Below are 20,898 nucleotides of genomic sequence, written 5' to 3' on the forward strand. Positions count from 1 at the left end.
GTGTAGAAACATACCTCTAGGACTAAGGGTTAACAGTGTAGAAACATACCTCTAGGACTAAGGGTTGACAGTATAGAAACATACCTCTAGGACTAAGGGTTAACAGTATAGAAACATACCTCTAGGACTAAGGGTTAACAGTGTAGAAACATACCTCTAGGACTAAGGGTTAACAGTATAGAAACATACCTCTAGGACTAAGGGTTAACAGTGTAGAAACATACCTCTAGGACTAAGGGTTAACAGTATAGAAACATACCTCTAGGACTAAGGGTTAACAGTGTAGAAACATACCTCTAGGACTAAGGGTTAACAGTATAGAAACATACCTCTAGGACTAAGGGTTAACAGTGTAGAAACATACCTCTAGGACTAAGGGTTAACAGTATAGAAACATACCTCTAGGACTAAGGGTTAACAGTATAGAAACATACCTCTAGGACTAAGGGTTAACAGTGTAGAAACATACCTCTAGGACTAAGGGTTAACAGTATAGAAACATACCTCTAGGACTAAGGGTTAACAGTATAGAAACATACCTCTAGGACTAAGGGTTAACAGTATAGAAACATACCTCTAGGACTAAGGGTTGACAGTGTAGAAACATACCTCTAGGACTAAGGGTTAACAGTATAGAAACATACCTCTAGGACTAAGGGTTAACAGTATAGAAACATACCTCTAGGACTAAGGGTTAACAGTGTAGAAACATACCTCTAGGACTAAGGGTTAACAGTGTAGAAACATACCTCTAGGACTAAGGGTTAACAGTATAGAAACATACCTCTAGGACTAAGGGTTAACAGTATAGAAACATACCTCTAGGACTAAGGGTTAACAGTGTAGAAACATACCTCTAGGACTAAGGGTTAACAGTATAGAAACATACAACTAGGACTAAGGGTTAACAGTGTAGACCTGTATGGGTAAGATTAATCTTCTCCAGATTTTAACACTGTGGTCTGTTGTTGTGTGTTGTGGTCTGTGTTTAGCTTTATCAATCATACCTTACAACATGATGTGACATTTGTTGGCTCTGATATCAACCTTTCTTCAGTCTAAATGAACATTAACTAAATTGGGTACAGAACACCCCATGGCTACCGGGTAATTAAATACTGTATGTAAATGAAGGGAAACAGATACACTCATAATTCATTACAGTTTAAATCAGTATTCCATAATATGTAGTACAAGAAATCACGCAAAATGTCCAATACCAGAAGGTTTGGGGGACTTACTACTGAGACCTATCTGTGAAATATCCTATATGATTAGATTGTCTGATTGGTAAGGATAGCTTTATCTGTAATGCAAGAGGGTTGGGCTAATAGAATATAGGCTTATCTGTAATGCAAGAGGGTTGGGCTAATAGAATATAGGCTTATCTGTAATGCAAGAGGGTTGGGCTAATAGAACATGGGTTTATCTGTAATGCAAGAGGCTTATAGAACATGGGCTTATCTGTAATGCAAGAGGGTTGGGCTTATAGAACATGGGCTTATCTGTAATGCAAGAGGGTTGGGCTAATAGAATATAGGCTTATCTGTAATGCAAGAGGGTTGGGCTAATAGAACATGGGTTTATCTGTAATGCAAGAGGGTTGGGCTAATAGAACATAGGTTTATCTGTAATGCAAGAGGGTTGGGCTAATAGAATATAGGCTTATCTGTAATGCAAGAGGGTTGGGCTAATAGAATATAGGCTTATCTGTAATGCAAGAGGGTTGGGCTAATAGAATATAGGCTTATCTGTAAATTCTCTCATAGAATGAGGTGAGCTCATTGAGCTTGGGCTTATCTGTAAATTCTCTCATAGAATGAGGTGAGCTCACTGAGCATTGGCTTATCTGTGAATTCTCTCATAGAATGAGGTGAGCTCATTGAGCATTGGCTTATCTGAGAATTCTCTCATAGAATTGGGTTGGGTGAGCTTATTGAGCATGGGCTTATCCATAAAATCTCATCGAGTGGGCTTATATCCAAGCAAACTATATAAAGTTAAGATCTTATCTGTAAGCTTCTTGAAAAATACAAGTAAAATTATATATGGAAAGGATATGGTTTTGATATATGCACTGTATTTAATTTTGATTTACACCTAAAGTTTATAATTTAAAAATCATTTCTTTGTTTAATAGTTTCTGTCTTATTGGTGTTGTTTTATATGTAATGTTTTTAAATGTACTGTTTTCAACTCTTTTGTGTCTATCTATTGTTATGTTGTTGTTTGTATATGTTTTGTTGTTGTTTGTATATGTGATGTTTTTCATGTTATTTGTATTGTTTCATAATTGTTTTTTCCACAAGTCTGTCTAGTAGTAATATCTATAACCCAGATTTCTCTGAATTATATTTACAAGTTGTACCCATATATAGATTAAGGCTTTCAGTATCAGTTTTTTGTGGAAAATATTTTCAAGGAAATACAGTTGATCTGCATTTGTCTTACATAACTGTACACCATAACAATAGGCATTAAATCGGTTCAGGACAAACAAGTTTTCCATGAAGAAGTTGGATGGAATAATAGGCAAAAAAACTTTGTTGTGATATATTTATTTTGTAAAATTGGTTTGCCTGCTAATGAATTGAAAGAAATACATTAATGAAAAAAATTATGCTAATACACTTTAAAAAATTATATTTGAATTAAAAAACACTTGCCTGTCATTAATAATTAACCAAATGAATAATTACAGAAATTAGACACTAAAGGAGTACACTGGAAATCATGTTTAGAATGTCACTGAGATGTCATTGTGTGTGAAATAGTGTCGAAGCATGTGACAATACCGAAAGCAACAGTAAAAATGTCACCTTTGTTACCAGTAGTAACAGTAAAAATGTCACCTTTGTTAATTAACCACACACCTTGGAATGAAGCAGGTCAAATCACAGAGTATCAAAAATAGCATACAGTACCACGGCATGTATAACAGATTTACCACGAGATTTGTCTTTTTTTAGAGGGGTATAGATATTATGAAGTCCAGAACAGGCAACAATGAAACTATACATACAAAAACAAATGATGCATTGAAAATATTTGTTATCCAATTATTTATCAGGCTCTATGACAGCAATCTTAAAGAGAATACATGTATTAAAAAAAAAGGTTTAAAAAAGAACTCTTCTGAATTAAGAGGTGCCGTTCATGAATATTTTTATTTTGGAATACAAGTTTGATTATTTGAAATAAAATTAGACTAAAGGGGTCTGGACTAATTGGTAAATGTTGGCTGGAATGATGAATTATGGAGAAATGGAAGCTACACTGATAATGATGGAGACAGTGGACACTAGAATAATGGGGCTAGGTGTATAGAGTGGATTAGTGGACACTAGATTAATGGGGCTAGGTGTATAGAGTGGATTAGTGGACACTAGATTAATGGAGCTAGGTGTATGTAGTGGATTAGTGGACACTAGATTAATAGGGCTAGGTGTATAGAGTGGATTAGTGGAGACTAGATTAATGGAGCTAGGTGTATAGAGTGGATTAGTGGACACTAGATTAATGGGGCTAGGTGTATAGAGTGGATTAGTGGACACTAGATTAATGGAGCTAGGTGTATGGAGTGGATAAGTGGACACTAGATTAATGGGGCTAGGTGTATAGAGTGGATTAGTGGACACTAGATTAATGGGGTAGGTGTATAGAGTGGATTAATGGACACTGGATTAATGGGGCGAGGTGTATAGAGTGGATTAGTGGACACAAGATTATTGATGCTAGGTGTATAGAGTGGATTAGTGGACACTAGATTATTGATGGTAGGTGTATAGAGTGGATTAGTGGACACTAGATTAATGGGGCTATGTGTATAGAGTGGATTAGTGGACACTAGATTAATGGGGCTAGATGTATAGAGTGGAATAGTGGACACTAGATTATTAGGGTTAGGTGTATAGAGTGGATTAGTGGACACTAGATTAATAGGGCTAGGTGTATAGAGTGGATTAGTGGACACTAGATTAATGGGGCTAGATGTACAGAGTGGGTTAGTGGACACTAGATTAATGGGGTAGGTGTATAGAGTGGATAAGTGGATCATTGAATATTGTAATCTGGAGTATTAAATTGAGGTTAATGAAGAGTATGTAATTTAATGGGATCAGATAATTGATAATTGATAGAGTCTGAATTAGTGGACACTAGATTAATGGGGCTTGATGTATGGAATATGGATCGCAGACACTAGATTAACAAGATCTGGAATAATAAAGATGAAGTTAATGAAGGGTAAATTAATTGGGTACAGTTACCATGGTAATAAACTAATGGAGTCTGGATTAATGGGGGCTGGAATAATGTGGATTTAGAAGGACTAGACTAACAGGGTTGTACTTTTCATGACAAACTCTTAATCTGACATAATTAAGGTATTAAATATGACTTAATTCTTAAAACAAAATAAAATATCACGGTGAACAAATAAAGATTTGCAATGTTAATCTTAGTTTTGGAATGTTTCAGATTAATCGTGATTTTGCTTTTTAGCTCACCTGGACCGAAGGTCCGGTGAGCTTATGCCATGGTGCGGCGTCCGTCGTCCGTCATCCGTCGTCCGTCAACATTTGCTTCAAATTGCTACTAGTCAAAAAGTTCTTATTGGATTTTGACCAAATATGGTCAGAAACATCCTTGGCAGAAGGGGATCAGATTTTGCATAAATGGTGACTCTGACCCCCAAGGGGCCTGAGGGGTGGGGCCCAATAGGGGAAATTGAGGCAATTTCTTTAAATCGCTACTAGTCATAAAGTTATGAATGGATTTGAACCCAATTTGGTCAGAAACATCCTTCGGGGAAGGGGAACAGATTTTGCATAAATGGTGACTCTAACCCCCAAGGGGCCAAAGGGGCGGGGCCTAATGGGGAAATAGAAGTAATTTCTTCAAATCGCTACTAGTCATAAAGTTATGAAAGGATTTGAACCCAATTTAGTCAGAAACATTCTTGGGGGAAGGGGAACAGATTTTGCATAAATGGTGACTCTGACCCCTGAGGGGCCAAATGGGCAGGGCCCCATAGGGGAAAAAAAAGAGGTCATTCTTTCAAATCGCTACTCGTCATAAAGTTATGAATGGATTTGAACCCAATTTGGTGAGAAACATCCTTGGGGAAGGGGAACAGATTTTGCATAAATGGTGACTCCAACCCCTGAGGGGCCAAATGGGCAGGGCCCAATAGGAGAAATAGAGGTAATTCCTTCAAATTGCTACTAGTCATAAAGTTAAGAAAGGATTTGAACCCAATTTGGTCAATAACATCATTGGGGGAAGAGGAACAGATTTTGCATAAATGGTGACTCTGACCCGCGAGGGGTCAAAGGGGCGGGGCCCCATAGGGGAAATAGAGGTAATTCCTTTAAATCGCTACTAGTCATAAAGTTATGAAAGGATTTGAACCCAATTTGGTCAGAAACATCATTGGGGGAAGGGGAACAGATTTTGCATAAATGGTGACTCTGACCCCTGAGGGGCCAAATGGGCAGGGCCCCATAGGGGAAAAAAAAGAGGTCATTCTTTCAAATCGCTACTCGTCATAAAGTTATGAATGGATTTGAACCCAATTTGGTGAGAAACATCCTTGGGGAAGGGGAACAGATTTTGCATAAATGGTGACTCCAACCCCTGAGGGGCCAAATGGGCAGGGCCCAATAGGAGAAATAGAGGTAATTCCTTCAAATTGCTACTAGTCATAAAGTTAAGAAAGGATTTGAACCCAATTTGGTCAATAACATCATTGGGGGAAGAGGAACAGATTTTGCATAAATGGTGACTCTGACCCGCGAGGGGTCAAAGGGGCGGGGCCCCATAGGGGAAATAGAGGTAATTCCTTTAAATCGCTACTAGTCATAAAGTTATGAAAGGATTTGAACCCAATTTGGTCAGAAACATCATTGGGGGAAGGGGAACAGATTTTGCATAAATGGTGACACTGACCCGCGAGGGGCCAAAGGGACAGGGCCCCATAGGGGGAAATACAAGTAATTTCTTCAAATTGCTACTAGTCATAAAGTTATGAATGGATTTGAACCAAATTTGGTCAGAAACATCATTTGGGGAAGAGGAACAGATTTGAATTGAACATGAACATGAACATTATTTTGACATGTGGTCTAATCCAACCAGGTGAGCGATACAGGCCCCATGGGCCTCTTGTTTATTGTATGAAAGAGAAAATTGTTAAAGAGAATAACTATACATACAGTCTGTGACTACATTAGCTTCAGTATATAGAAATATTTCACAGTTTTGTTGTAGATATTTCCAAAATTGTTGTGATTTGTTACTAATTTATGATATACCTGTAGTTTATATGAGTTGCCTCCCCTAGCTTGTAAAGTAACAATGAGTTGTCTCCCCTAGCTTGTAAAGTAACAATGAGTTGTCTCCCCTAGCTTGTAAAGTAACAATGAGTTGTCTCCCCTAGCTTATAAAGTAACAATGAGTTGTCTCCCCTAGCTTGTAAAGTAACAATGAGTTGTCTCCCCTAGCTTGTAAAGTAACAATGAGTTGTCTCCCCTAGCTTGTAAAGTAACACATGGAATTTCTGTCCCTCAGGTTCTTTCCCTCAGGGTTGTGCTGCATTTAAGACAATCTCTCCAAACATAGAACTGGAGGAATCAGGGATCAAGGATGACTCAGGGATGCAGGATGTCCAATATACAGAGGTATTATTAAGTGGTTGTGACACTTTACATACTGTTTATGGGTGAAGGAGTTATTTCAAAGTTAACTTCAAAAGAAACGAAAATGATATATCTTTCAAACTTATCTGATATATCATTAAAATAAGAGTTCTTTTATGGAACTCTTCTCTTAAAGGAGGTACATTTCACAGTTTGGTAATATAAGTGTCCTTAGATGTTCTGTACAACATTCTGTACGACATTCTCTTCAACATTTCATTGATAATTTCCTTTATAGGAGACCATGGTTCAGTTCCTGGAACAAGCTGCAAATGCCATGGAGCTGGCAGAACGATATGAAATCCTAGGGGAAATCTACCGATTGATCATACCGATTTATGAATTCTCACGTGACTATGAGGTAAGAAATTATCAGTGTTCTCATCAATCTAATTAAAAAACTAGATGGTCATTTTCACTACGTTGCATGAACATCTAACAACATCGCATTAGGGGTCACGTCAGGATGACTTTTTCGATTAACCAATCATATTAGTACTTACAGAATCTTGGAATTGAATTGCGTATGTGCGAAATAGCATGACTAGAGTGCAAAGCTTGCATAATCTGTCAATCTATTTCAAGTCATTTGTCCAACGAAGATTATAGCTATATACATGCTCGACCAAAATGGCTAGCTTCAGATGCTTGCGAACGATGACATTGAAAAATTGACAATTCGACCTGAAAGTGAAATATTGAGAGAACAAAGGTCACCAGAATGTGACCCCTTATGCGAAGTCGTTAGATGGTCATGTAACGTAGTGGGAATGAGCATCTATATTTTGATTAGAATGTGTCTCGTCCACAAAATTTGATGCTTCTACAAGTTATTTGAATCATCATGGAAATGATCATGGAAATTAAAAAAGGAAACAGGAAATTTCTCACACAAATAGGCAGCAAAGAATTAAAAATTATGTAAAAAAAATGAGAAACTTAAATTCCTATGAAAGATTCCAATTCGACTGAGGTTGGAAACTAATTGACATTCTTACATACAAAATTCTCCTGTACTTATGAAATTTTCAAAACTCCCTTGAGACTAACCTTTTTAGGATGCAACTGGACATAGAGTCAGACGATGTCTACCAATATAAGAAAGCCTAATTTGATTTTGTTTCCAGCGTCTGTCCACAGGATATAGTCACTTGGCCCAGGCGTACAGGCAGGTTGTTGAGGTGACGATATCGGGTAGACGCCTCCTCGGCAAGTACTTCAGGGTAGCCTTCTATGGCCAGGTAAGTTCTGAAAGGGAAGTCATCTCCACGTTATTGGTAATTTTCTAAAGCTCAATTATCTTTTGTTTTCCATTCTGATAAAATATAACATTTCAGTCAAGATACAAAGGTCATATTATGGTAATTATTACTGATTAAAAATAGCCATATACTGCATAACATGAAATGATTGTGTGTACTTGCTTTCATGGTTTGGTGCGTTAAAATAATTTCGTGGGTACAAACTTTTGGGGTTAGTCCATGTAACAGTAATATAACAATGATACAACAATAATGTAACAGTAATACATACAAAAATATTGGTTGGTTTGATATTTGTGCTCCTATAGCAGCCACAAAAATAATGAAAGTTTATACACAACGAATGTTTCATGTTATACTGTATATAATTAAGTATTCCCTGATCTGAGGGTTGGCGTGTATATTTGTGTTAATCTCTGATCTGAGGGTTGAAGTGTATATTTGTGTTAATCTCTATCTGAGGGTTGGCGTGTATATTTGTGTTACTGATCTGAGGGTTGACGTGTATATTTGTGTTAATCTCTATCTGAGGGTTGGTGTGTATATTTGTGTTAATCTCTATCTGAGGGTTGGTGTGTATATTTGTGTTAATCTCTATCTGAGGGTTGGTGTGTATATTTGTGTTAATCTCTATCTGAGGTTGGCGTGTATATTTGTGTTAATCTCTGATCTGAGGGTTGGTGTGTATATTTGTGTTAATCTCTATCTGAGGGTTGGCGTTTATATTTGTATTAATCTCTGATCTGAGGGTTGGCGTGTATATTTGTATTAATCTCTATCTGAGGGTTGGCGTGTATGTTTGTGTTAATCTCTGATCTGAGGGTTGGTGTGTATATTTGTGTTAATCTCTATCTGAGGGTTGGTGTGTATATTTGTGTTAATCTCTATCTGAGGGTTGGTGTGTATATTTGTGTTAATCTCTATCTGAGGGTTGGCGTGTATATTTGTGTTAATCTCTATCTGAGGGTTGGTGTGTATATTTGTGTTAATCTCTATCTGAGGGTTGGTGTGTATATTTGTATTAATCTCTATCTGAGGGTTGGTGTGTATATTTGTGTTAATCTCTATCTGAGGGTTGGCGTGTATATTTGTGTTAATCTCTATCTGAGGGTTGGTGTGTATATTTGTGTTAATCTCTATCTGAGGGTTGGTGTGTATATTTGTATTAATCTCTATCTGAGGGTTGGTGTGTATATTTGTATTAATCTCTATCTGAGGGTTGGCGTGTATATTTGTGTTAATCTCTATCTGAGGGTTGGCGTGTATATTTGTGTTAATCTCTATCTGAGGGTTGGTGTGTATATTTGTGTTAATCTCTATCTGAGGGTTGGTGTGTATATTTGTATTAATCTCTATCTGAGGGTTGGCGTGTATATTTGTGTAAATCTCTATCTGAGGGTTGGCGTGTATATTTGTATTAATCTCTATCTGAGGGTTGGCGTGTATATTTGTGTTAATCTCTATCTGAGGGTTGGTGTGTATATTTGTGTTAATCTCTATCTGAGGGTTGGCGTGTATATTTGTGTTAATCTCTATCTGAGGGTTGGTGTGTATATTTGTATTAATCTCTATCTGAGGGTTGGCGTGTATATTTGTGTTAATCTCTATCTGAGGGTTGGTGTGTATATTTGTATTAATCTCTATCTGAGGGTTGGTGTGTATATTTGTATTAATCTCTATCTGAGGGTTGGCGTGTATATTTGTGTTAATCTCTATCTGAGGGTTGGCGTGTATATCTGTGTTAATCTCTGATCTGAGGGTTGGCGTGTATATTTGTGTTAATCTCTATCTGAGGATTGGTGTGTATATTTGTGTTAATCTCTATCTGAGGGTTGGTGTGTATATTTGTGTTAATCTCTATCTGAGGGTTGGTGTGTATATTTGTATTAATCTCTATCTGAGGGTTGGCGTGTATATTTGTATTAGTCTGTGATCTGAGGTTGGCGTGTATATTTGTGTTAATCTCTATCTGAGGGTTGGCGTGTATATTTGTGTTAATCTCTATCTGAGGGTTGGCGTGTATATTTGTGTTAATCTCTGTTCACTACAATTTTATTTTCTTATTTTACTCTCATCTGTTGCAGTCTTACTTTGACGAGGAAGACGGTAAGGAATACCTTTACAAGGAACCCAAAGTCACCAGTCTGGCCGAGATTTGTGAACGTCTCGAAAAGATGTATGGCGAGAAATATGGTCATGACAACGTAAAACTTATCAAAGATTCCAAAAAGGTGGGCAGATATTATCGTCTAGGTCAAGTAAAAAATATATTGGAATTTTTATCATAATTCATTGTATGTGTTCCATGAATGTCTTAGACTTAATATTATACGGAATTTATTGAATTCTTCATAATTTGATGTGTCTCAAACCTAATATCATTTTACCCAAGTGTAAAATTCTATCTATCACATAAACTCATATTCATGTGAAAACTGTACAGTTATTTTCTCTATAAAATAGGTAGTTTTTGGCCTGGAGAGGATATTTATCACCACAAAAATAAACTAGTGATATATTTATTATGTCAGATAAGTATCATTACACTTGTGTCATACAATATTTATTATAAAGATGTATTAGATCACAGAAAAGACCAGTTATGTCATAAGTATATTACACTGATAAATATATATCAATAATAACAAAACACATAAACATCGTTTTACAGGTAAACCCTGCAGAACTCGACACAAAGTTTGCCTACATACAGGTGATACATGTGACTCCATACTTCGAGGAAAAGGAACTACAACGTCGTGTTACCGAGTTTGAGAAAAACAACAATATAAAACGATTTATGTTTGAGACCCCATTCACAAAGAATGGGAAAGCTCATGGTGAAATTCATGAACAGTGTAAACGGAGGACGATACTCACAAGTAAGTAAAAAAAGTTATCGTCTTGGGACAGGTTATCTCCCCTTCTCAATAATCTCCTCAAGTCAAAATAAATCCCACCACTGAATTATCTCTCCTTATCAGATGTTGGACATATTCTCTCTTCATAAAATAATGCACAGGAATCGAAATAAAATAATCGAAAACTGGGGATAATCTCTCATTTACGGAATTCTTGTCTTTTGAAATGTGTTAAAGTGTCAGTGAGATGTTAGGTCACTGGCTTATTTATCCAATTTCATTTTGAAGTATGTAAACAAATTTGATTAATTTACTTTTTAAGTTTATTGAAGCTTTGGTGAATAAATTAGAAAAAAAGAGGTTATGTCAATCATTGGATAAGTCAGCAATACTGATAGTTATGTCAATTGTTTGATAAGGCAGCAATACTGATATTGATGTGTCGGATGAGGCAGCAATACTGATATTTATGTGTCGGATGAGGAAGCTATACTGATGTTGATGTCAATATTCCAGCCTCTCATGCATTCCCGTTTGTAAAGAAAAGGATCGAGATTGTGGATCGTAAGGAGATGGTTCTGACTCCGATTGAGGTAGCAATCGACCAAATGCAATCTAAAGTCCTCGACATGAGGGAAGTGGTGAACTTGTCACGGCCCGACTCGAAAAAACTACAACTTCGCCTTCAGGGCAGTGTCAGTGCCCAGGTAGGTAGTGCCTATATGGTAACCTTGGAGACAGAGAAGCAGTGGTCTATAAGATATGTCAATACTGTTTTAAGTCGTTATAGTCGGAGAGTAAACATTTTGCAGATATGTGTTGGTGTAAAATTATTTAAATGTACATGTTGAAATATTCTCATTTGTCTTAGAAATCTGTGTACTTTATCTGTCCACAAACAAATCCCCTGCCTACAAATAATCCCTCATCTTCAGTTGTTTTTTTTGCAGAATCATTGATTTTAAAATAGCAAGTGAAAAATGGTTCTTATATAAGCCCTCCCCAAACTTTAATTCTAAACTTTTACACTAGAGCGTTTGGGGCTGAAGGATGAATATGTTAACATCAGTAATAGTTAGATACAAGAAAGAGACATTCCTGATATATAAGGTATTTAAAGGGTTTAGTTTGCCGTTCAGATTGGAAAAATACTCATTGTTTAACACCTTGGATTACAGGTAAATGCGGGACCGTTGGCCTACGCCCAGGCCTTCCTGGGTAAAGACAAGATCACTTCCTTCCCTATTGACCATGTGGACTCACTCAAGGATGTCTTTAGGTACGTCTTGATGTTGCCATGGAAACCATTATCATTTAATCGACTTGCAAACATTATAATGTACATAGTTACATAATTAATAGCCAATAAATATATATAATTTGAGTCATTATTACAGCTCGATAAAAAGGTTTTTATCTATTTTCAATATGTTTAACCTGTAAAATATATATTATCATAGGTTATTTGCCTGCTGACATTATTTAACCTTTGAACTCTGACCTTGTACCCGATAGGGAGTTCGTAGGTGTGTGTAATGATGCGCTCGATCTCAACATGACGTTGATAACAACGGAACAGAAGGAATACCACGAGTCTCTGTGTGCTGGCTTCCAGGAAATCGTCACAAAACTTTCCGAGTTATTTGGAGAAAAGGTAAAGTGTGATATGTTTAAAAAAAAAAATTTGATTTCTGCTTCGTTTGGCGAATCCTTCTATTTCATTCATGTTTATTTCTTTACCAGGTTTTAATTTTATACAAACTATTTTGGTTCCTATATTACATTTTTGTCTGTGATAGAACAAGTATGGTGTACAAGTAGGCTTTAGGTCATCTGAGATGAAGTCTCAAGCGGCCAGTTCTTATCGCTTTTTGTCAGTCGTTTTCTGTAGTGCAGTGTGTGTCCGTAAACAATTTACATTCTTGACTTCTTCTCAGGTGTAGGGCAAAAAGGGGTCAACTTGACAGAAATATGTTAAAGCTTTGGTGACTGTTAATGCCCATGGGCCTATTGTTATTCTTTTCTGAGTCAATAAGTTAAGAATCTGTGTGTACTTTTCACTTTTACGATGTTGAAAATTAAATTTAAGACATTGTCAACATTAAGATAATGCCTTTTAATTGATCTATAAATGATTTATCTGTTCCTGGATCTATGGCTTGAATCAAATTGAGGACAGCTATTTCTCACCATCATATTTTTTTGAGTGATGGAAACATTTTGACACAGAATAACAGTCTTTATTATAAAAACAAGTTTCGGAGGTCATTTTGAATTGGAGAATTTTCCACACATTACCTGAAAAAGATAATCCTAGAGGAATATGATTAATACTTCCCTTTTCTAGAAATTACTGTTTCTTTGGTGTGACTCAATTGTGAATGTTGTTGGCCCATTTCAGTTGCTAAGTAATAATGGTACTATACAGAAGAGGTGAGATGCCGTAGAGTACTGGAGTTTTCTCCGTTGTTTGTTACCTACTAACAGATGCCATCTTGTACGACTTACTGTACAGTGTATTGTCTATTTCACAGAGGATTATTTCACTACGTTCCCTCCCAAAAAAATGGAAAGAAAAGAAATAAAAGATTTCATTGCAAGGCGAAGCTTGTAAGAATGATCAATTTTTGATGGTTTTTGGTAAAGCTTGAAATCTTCATATTTATTTCAGTGTTGGGGGGGATTTTACCCCTATTAATTTGTTCCACTAATGGGGAAATTAAACCCCTGAAAATTTGTTCCGGAAAAAAGTTACAAAAGTATTGTGTTACTGGGTGAAATAAGAAAACACTCTACAGTAGTTAATCACTGATTTGCTTGAACTGCACATATTAATGTATTGCTTACTTTTCAGGATATTTAAATTTGATGTAATAATCAAATACTTTTTGTATGTAAAATAAGACATTTTGTCATCTTTTTGCATTACATTATAACTTAGAAAAATACTGTGTTTTTTCTGTTAATTTGATGATAAATAGGTTTTATTTATGTGAACCATTGTATAAACAAACATATCTTTTACTCAATTACAGTAATTTCAGAAGATTGGGTACCACCAACTTAAGATAAATTATTTACATAGAAAATGTTAGGAAATAAATATTTTAATCTACATTTTATAGCTGCATTCCATTTAAATGCATCTGGCAGTATAAGGAATATTGTATTGAAGTAAAAACAATCATATATTCTGGCAGAATTATGCGTAAATTGTTCAGACAATGTACACGATTTGTGTTTAGTATTGCTAGACTTGCACAAGTTCCAAACTCACATTGTTCTGCATTTTCAAAGTATCCTCTTAATCAAATTTATTATATTGTTTAGCTTCAAACATATTTTATCGATATACATATATATATAATATTTATAAATAAAATGGGTTGAATATATTCTTTTCCTGTGACCTTGACCAACTCTGAAGGTCAAATGTATTAAGTTTGTTTAGTTTTGTTGTGTTCATTATTAATATGGTAATTGGATTTTACACAATTCTTTGGTAATATTCTTTTATTTTCTGTCTGTGTATTAGTTACTGTGTATTAATTACATCTAGACTTTCCATTAATATTTTGTTACGTCTCTACATTAAAATAGTTTTCAAATTTCTTGTTTCTGTCTTACGATACACATTATCTCCTGTCCTTAAATATTTGCCAGATTCACATTTTATCATTTTTAGCAAACAAAAAATTTTGATTTTCCTTACAAAATGCATCCTTGCTGTTTCAAGTTTTTCATAAAATTGTGAAAGATAACTCACTACAGTTATTTTCCAATCTAACCCTTTGGCCTTCAATACTGTTTTTAGGCCTTTTAGGCTGATGGCATTAAGACACCATGAGCAACTATGGAGAATTTATCATTAAATTTCAAAATTATTTACTTTAAAACAACAGAATACCCTGGGTCACTGGACTGTCTGAATACCTCCCCCATTATAGTCACAGGACTGTCTGAATACCTCTCCCACTATAGTCACTGGACTGTCTGAATACCTCCCCCACTATAGTCACTGGACTGTCTGAATACCTCCCCCACTATAGTCACTGGACTGTCTGAATACCTCTCCCACTATAGTCACTGGACTGTCTGAATACCTCCCCCACTATAGTCACTGGACTGTCTGAATACCTCCCCCACTATAGTCACTGGACTGTCTGAATACCTCCCCCACTATAGTCACTGGACTGTCTGAATACCTCTCCCACTATAGTCACTGGACTGTCTGAATAACTCTCTCACTATAGACACTGGACTGTCTGAATACCTCTCCCACTATAGTCACTGGACTGTCTGAATACCTCTCTCACTATAGTCACTGGACTGTCTGAATACCTCTCCCACTATAGTCACTGGACTGTCTGAATACCTCTCCCACTATAGTCACTGGACTGTCTGAATACCTCTCCCACTATAGTCACTGGACTGTCTGAATACCTCTCCCACTATAGTCACTGGACTGTCTGAATAACTCTCTCACTATAGACACTGGACTGTCTGAATACCTCTCCCACTATAGTCACTGGACTGTCTGAATACCTCTCTCACTATAGACACTGGACTGTCTGAATACCTCTCCCACTATAGTCACTGGACTGTCTGAATACCTCTCCCACTATAGTCACTGGACTGTCTGAATACCTCTCCCACAATAGTCACTGGACTGTCTGAATACCTCTCCCACTATAGTCACTGGACTGTCTGAATACCTCTCCCACAATAGTCACTGGACTGTCTGAATACCTCCCCCACTATAGTCACTGGACGGTCTGAATACCTCTCCCACTATAGTCACTGGACTGTCTGAATACCTCTCTCACTATAGTCTCTGGACTGTCTGAATACCTCCCCCACTATAGTCACTGGACTGTCTGAATACCTCTCCTACTATAGTCACTGGACTGTCTGAATACCTCTCCCACTATAGTCACTGGACTGTCTGAATACCTCTCCCACTATAGTCACTGGACTGTCTGAATACCTCCCCCACTATAGTCACTGGACTGTCTGAATACCTCCCCCACTATAGTCACTGGACTGTCTGAATACCTCTCTCACTATAGTCACTGGACTGTCTGAATACCTCTCCAACTATAGTCACTGGACTGTCTGAATACCTCCCCCACTATAGTCACTGGACTGTCTGAATACCTCTCCCACTATAGTCACTGGACTGTCTGAATACCTCTCCCACTATAGTCACTGGACTGTCTGAATAACTCTCTCACTATAGTCACTGGACTGTCTGAATACCTCCCCCACTATAGTCACTGGACAGTCTGAATACCTCCCTCACTATAGTCACTGGACTGTCTGAATACCTCTCCCACTATAGTCACTGGACTGTCTGAATAACTCTCTCACTATAGTCACTAGACTGTCTGAATACCTCCCCCACTATAGTCACTGGACAGTCTGAATACCTCCCTCACTATAGTCACTGGACTGTCTGAATACCTCTCTCACTATAGTCACTGGACTGTCTGAATACCTCCCCCACTATAGTCACTGGACTGTCTGAATACCTCTCTCACTATAGTCACTGGACTGTCTGAATACCTCCCCCACTATAGTCACTGGACTGTCTGAATACCTCTCCCACTATAGTCACTGGACTGTCTGAATACCTCCCCCACTATAGTCACTGGACTGTCTGAATACCTCCCCCACTATAGTCACTGGACTGTCTGAATACCTCCCCCACTATAGTCACTGGACTGTCTGAATACCTCCCCCACTATAGTCACTGGACTGTCTGAATACCTCTCTCACTATAGTCACTGGACTGTCTGAATACCTCTCTCACTATAGTCACTGGACTGTCTGAATACCTCTCCCACTATAGTCACTGGACTGTCTGAATACCTCTCCTACTATAGTCACTGGACTGTCTGAATACCTCCCCCACTATATGACATTACAACAGAATACCCTAGGTATCTGGACTGTTCTTGAGTAAACATTCAAATTGAGTATGTATTTATTATATCAGTTTTAGGTGAACTGATTCATTCTTTTTAAGAATGATCACATAAAAAGTCAAAGTTTGAAAGAAAGTGATATTTTCATCTTTATAACAGAATGACATAGTCAATTTTAGGTAGACCTGTATATCATTAAGTAAATTTTAGGTAGACCTATATTATCATTTGAGCAGTACGCGTCACTGTGTGAATCTGTGTGCAGCATGACGTCATGTAGATTAGTGATAAAAGTATATTGCTGTTTTTGTCATGATTATATGACACTGTTTTTTCTATTTTATGTTAATAGACTTTTATATGTGTTTGATAATTTATAATACAGTGGAACTTCGTTAACTCGAACTCGGATAACTCGAATACCCCGCTTAACTCGAAGTACCTCGCCGGTCCCGGCCGAATTCTCTCTTTATCTTAGTAAAAAAAACTCGGAAAATTCGAATTCGGATAACTCGAAAAACTCGGATAATACGAAGTAAAAATTTGGTCCCAACAATAAAAATCCTACTTGAAATGTTCGAATAACTCGAAGTATAATTTTCGTCGATCGGTGGCAAACGCCGACATTTTTTAAGAGCTAAATTCCGTTTGTAATATACCGAACATATCGGCACTACTAACCTACATGCTATTATAAGTGTTTCATAAATTCATAAAAGAAATTGTCGGTTGAATCTTATAACAACAAGTCTTGGTGATAAAAAGTACTGCTTTACTTACATCAGGTAATTTCCCAAGGCGGTCGCCGATATCAGTACACACGATAGTCAACAACTCATCTACCCGTTCGCTCAAGCGGAACTAATCTCTGACACACCGGTAGATCTACCCGGCTGATGTTTTTACAGGTGTAGAAATGACACCGTCACCGGCGCCTATTAAATCTTTAAACTGCTGAAACAATAGCGTAATTACTGCCGAGGTGTTCAGGGTACAACTGTAACGGTCAGTGCTGTCTATTAAATCGGATAAAACGCCAACTCAGTTACAGTAACATTTTATACGCACATGCGCAGCCCAACTTCCGGTGCTAATACACATGGAAATGGCGTGGTTATCAATAAAAAGTAAGTAGGCCGATCAAACAGTATTTTATATATGTCCAATAAAAGGTAATGGTTCTGTTACGTTTTGTATGCAATCTGTGTTAAACTTAAACGGTTATTTGTTTTGCCATTAATGACTTGTTATTTTGTCGAATTCCGTTTTAACGTTTACCTTTTGCAAACATGACTTGCACATCAGATCGTTATTGAAGTGACTAAGTGAAAGAAACTTTATCATGACTGTATATCGGCAAAACTACACCAAATTACAAGTGACATAACGAAACATTACATATATATTTACATGTATTGACCAGTCTTCACACTAAACTGATGAGCGACAGAGCGAAGTTATAATGATTATATAATGTTGACAAATATTGACCAAACTTTTCACCAAAAACGATAACTCGCTTAATTCGAACACTCGGATAACTCGAAGTTTTTTCGTGGTCCCGTCGACTTCGAGTTAACGAAGTTCCACTGTAGTTCAAAGTTGAATGAAGCCAGAAAAAAAAATTGAAGTGATCTAGATGCTTGGTATTTCTACATTTTTTCTCGGTTTTGATAGTTACCTGATTTGATGAAAAAGACCTTTGTCACAATTAAATTCCAAAAATTAATCCAATTTAAATACAGTTTAGATTATTAATTCATAGTTAAGGGTGTATGTATGTACCTCTATAATTAAGGGTGTATGTACCTCTATAATTAAGGATGTATGTACCTCTATAATGAAGGATGTATGTACCTCTATAAATAAGGCTGTATGTACCTCTATGATTAAGGGTGTATGTATCTCTATAATTAAGGATGTATGTACCTCTATAATTAAGGGTGTATGTACCTCTATAATTAAGGGTGTATGTACCTCTATAATTAAGGGTGTATGTACCTCTATAATTAAGGGTGTATGTACCTCTATAATTAAGGTTGTATGTACCTCTATAATTAAGGATGTATGAACCTCTATAATTAAGGCTGTATGTACCTCTATAATTAAGGGTGTATGTACCTCTATAATTAAGGCTGTATGTACCTCTATAATTAAGGGTGTATGTACCTCTATAATTAAGGGTGTATGTACCTCTATAATTAAGGGTGTATTTACCTCTATAATTAAGGGTGTATGTACCTCTATAAATAAAGCTGTATGTACCTCTATAATTAAGGCTGTATATACCTCTATAATTAAGGGTGTATGTACCTCTATAATTAAGGATGTATGTACCTCTATAATTAAGGGTGTATGTACCTCTATAAATAAGGCTGTATGTACCTCTATAATTAAGGGTGTATGTACCTCTATAATTAAGGGTGTATGTACCTCTATAATTAAGGGTGTATGTACCTCTATAATTAAGGCTGTATGTACCTCTATAATTAAGGCTGTATGTACCTCTATAATTAAGGGAGTATGTACCTCTATAATGAAGGATGTATGTACCTCTATAATTAAGGATGTATGTACCTCTATAATTAAGGGTGTATGTACCTCTATAATTAAGGTTGTATGTACCTCTATAATTAAGGCTGTATGTACCTCTATAATTAAGGGTGTATGTACCTCTATAATTAAGGTTGTATGTACCTCTATAATTAAGGCTGTATATACCTCTATAATTAAGGCTGTATGTACCTCTATAATTAAGGTTGTATGTACCTCTATAATTAAGGCTGTATATACCTCTATAATTAAGGGTGTATGTACCTCTATAATTAAGGATGTATGTACCTCTATAATCAAGGGTGTATGTACCTCTATAATTAAGGGTGTATGTACCTCTATAATTAAGGCTGTATGTACCTCTATAATTAAGGGTGTATGTACCTCTATAATTAAGGGTGTATGTACCTATATAATTAAGGGTGTATATACCTCTATAATTAAGGGTGTATGCACCTCTATAATTAAGGGAGTATGTACCTCTATAATTAAGGGTGTATGCACCTCTATAATTAAGGGAGTATGTACCTCTATAATTAAGGGTGTATGTACCTCTATAATTAAGGGTGTATGTACCTCTATAATTAAGGCTGTATGCACCTCTATAATTAAGGCTGTATGCACCTCTATAATTAAGGGTGTATGCACCTCTATAATTAAGGGTGTATGTACCTCTATAATTAAGGGTGTATGTACCTCTATAATTAAAGGTGTATGTACCTCTATAATTAAGGGTGTATGTACCTCTATAATTAAGGGTGTATGCACCTCTATAATTAAGGGTGTATGTACCTCTATAATTAAGGGTGTATGCACCTCTATAATTAAGGGTGTATGTACCTCTATAATGAAGGATGTATGTACCTCTATAATTAAGGGTGTATGTACCTCTATAATTAAGGCTGTATGTACCTCTATAATTAAGGCTGTATGTACCTCTATAATTAAGGGAGTATGTACCTCTATAATGAAGGATGTATGTACCTCTATAATTAAGGATGTATGTACCTCTATAATTAAGGGTGTATGTACCTCTATAATTAAGGCTGTATGTACCTCTATAATTAAGGGAGTATGTACCTCTATAATGAAGGATGTATGTACCTCTATAATTAAGGGTGTATGTACCTCTATAATTAAGGCTGTATGTACCTCTATAATAAGGGTGTATGTACCTCTATAATTAAGGCTGTATGTACCTCTATAATTAAGGGAGTATGTACCTCTATAATGAAGGATGTATGTACCTCTATAATTAAGGATGTATGTACCTCTATAATTAAGGGTGTATGTACCTCAATAATTAAGGGTGTATGTACCTCTATAAATAAGGGTGTATGTGCCTTTATAGCTAGCATGTTTTATCATTATAGATTGATAAAAGATTGATATAAAACTGATTCTGTGGTATGTGTAACATTGCATTAGTGTTATTCACATTCAGTTTTGTTGTTTAGTTTAAAGAATTTGTTTTGTATATTCTGTCTAACAAACACTTAAACATATGGATATCAAAAAATAGAATGCTCAACTTAATTTCTGAAACTGATTTTCATGAAGCATTATGTACTGTTATAGGAGCATGTACATACCATTA

At 36.4% G+C, this 20,898-nt stretch overlaps 1 protein-coding gene across 5 annotated transcripts in view; it reads left to right on the top strand.

Annotated features, from left to right (window-relative positions):
- The window catches only part of LOC117342759 (dedicator of cytokinesis protein 9-like), a 135,972-nt gene that overhangs the window by 106,308 nt on the left and 8,766 nt on the right, over positions 1-20,898 (top strand). For all 5 annotated transcript variants that reach the window (XM_033904998.1, XM_033904997.1, XM_033904999.1 and 2 more), the window contains 8 exons: positions 6,571-6,680; positions 6,937-7,059; positions 7,826-7,939; positions 10,045-10,191; positions 10,632-10,842; positions 11,338-11,528; positions 12,000-12,100; positions 12,337-12,475. In XM_033904998.1, the coding sequence (XP_033760889.1) occupies positions 6,571-6,680; positions 6,937-7,059; positions 7,826-7,939; positions 10,045-10,191; positions 10,632-10,842; positions 11,338-11,528; positions 12,000-12,100; positions 12,337-12,475 (1,136 nt within the window). The remainder of the gene's footprint in view (positions 1-6,570; positions 6,681-6,936; positions 7,060-7,825; positions 7,940-10,044; positions 10,192-10,631; positions 10,843-11,337; positions 11,529-11,999; positions 12,101-12,336; positions 12,476-20,898) is intronic.

The sequence above is a fragment of the Pecten maximus genome, chromosome 14 (genome assembly GCF_902652985.1).
Source record: "Pecten maximus chromosome 14, xPecMax1.1, whole genome shotgun sequence".
Taxonomy (NCBI): Eukaryota; Metazoa; Mollusca; class Bivalvia; order Pectinida; family Pectinidae; genus Pecten; species Pecten maximus.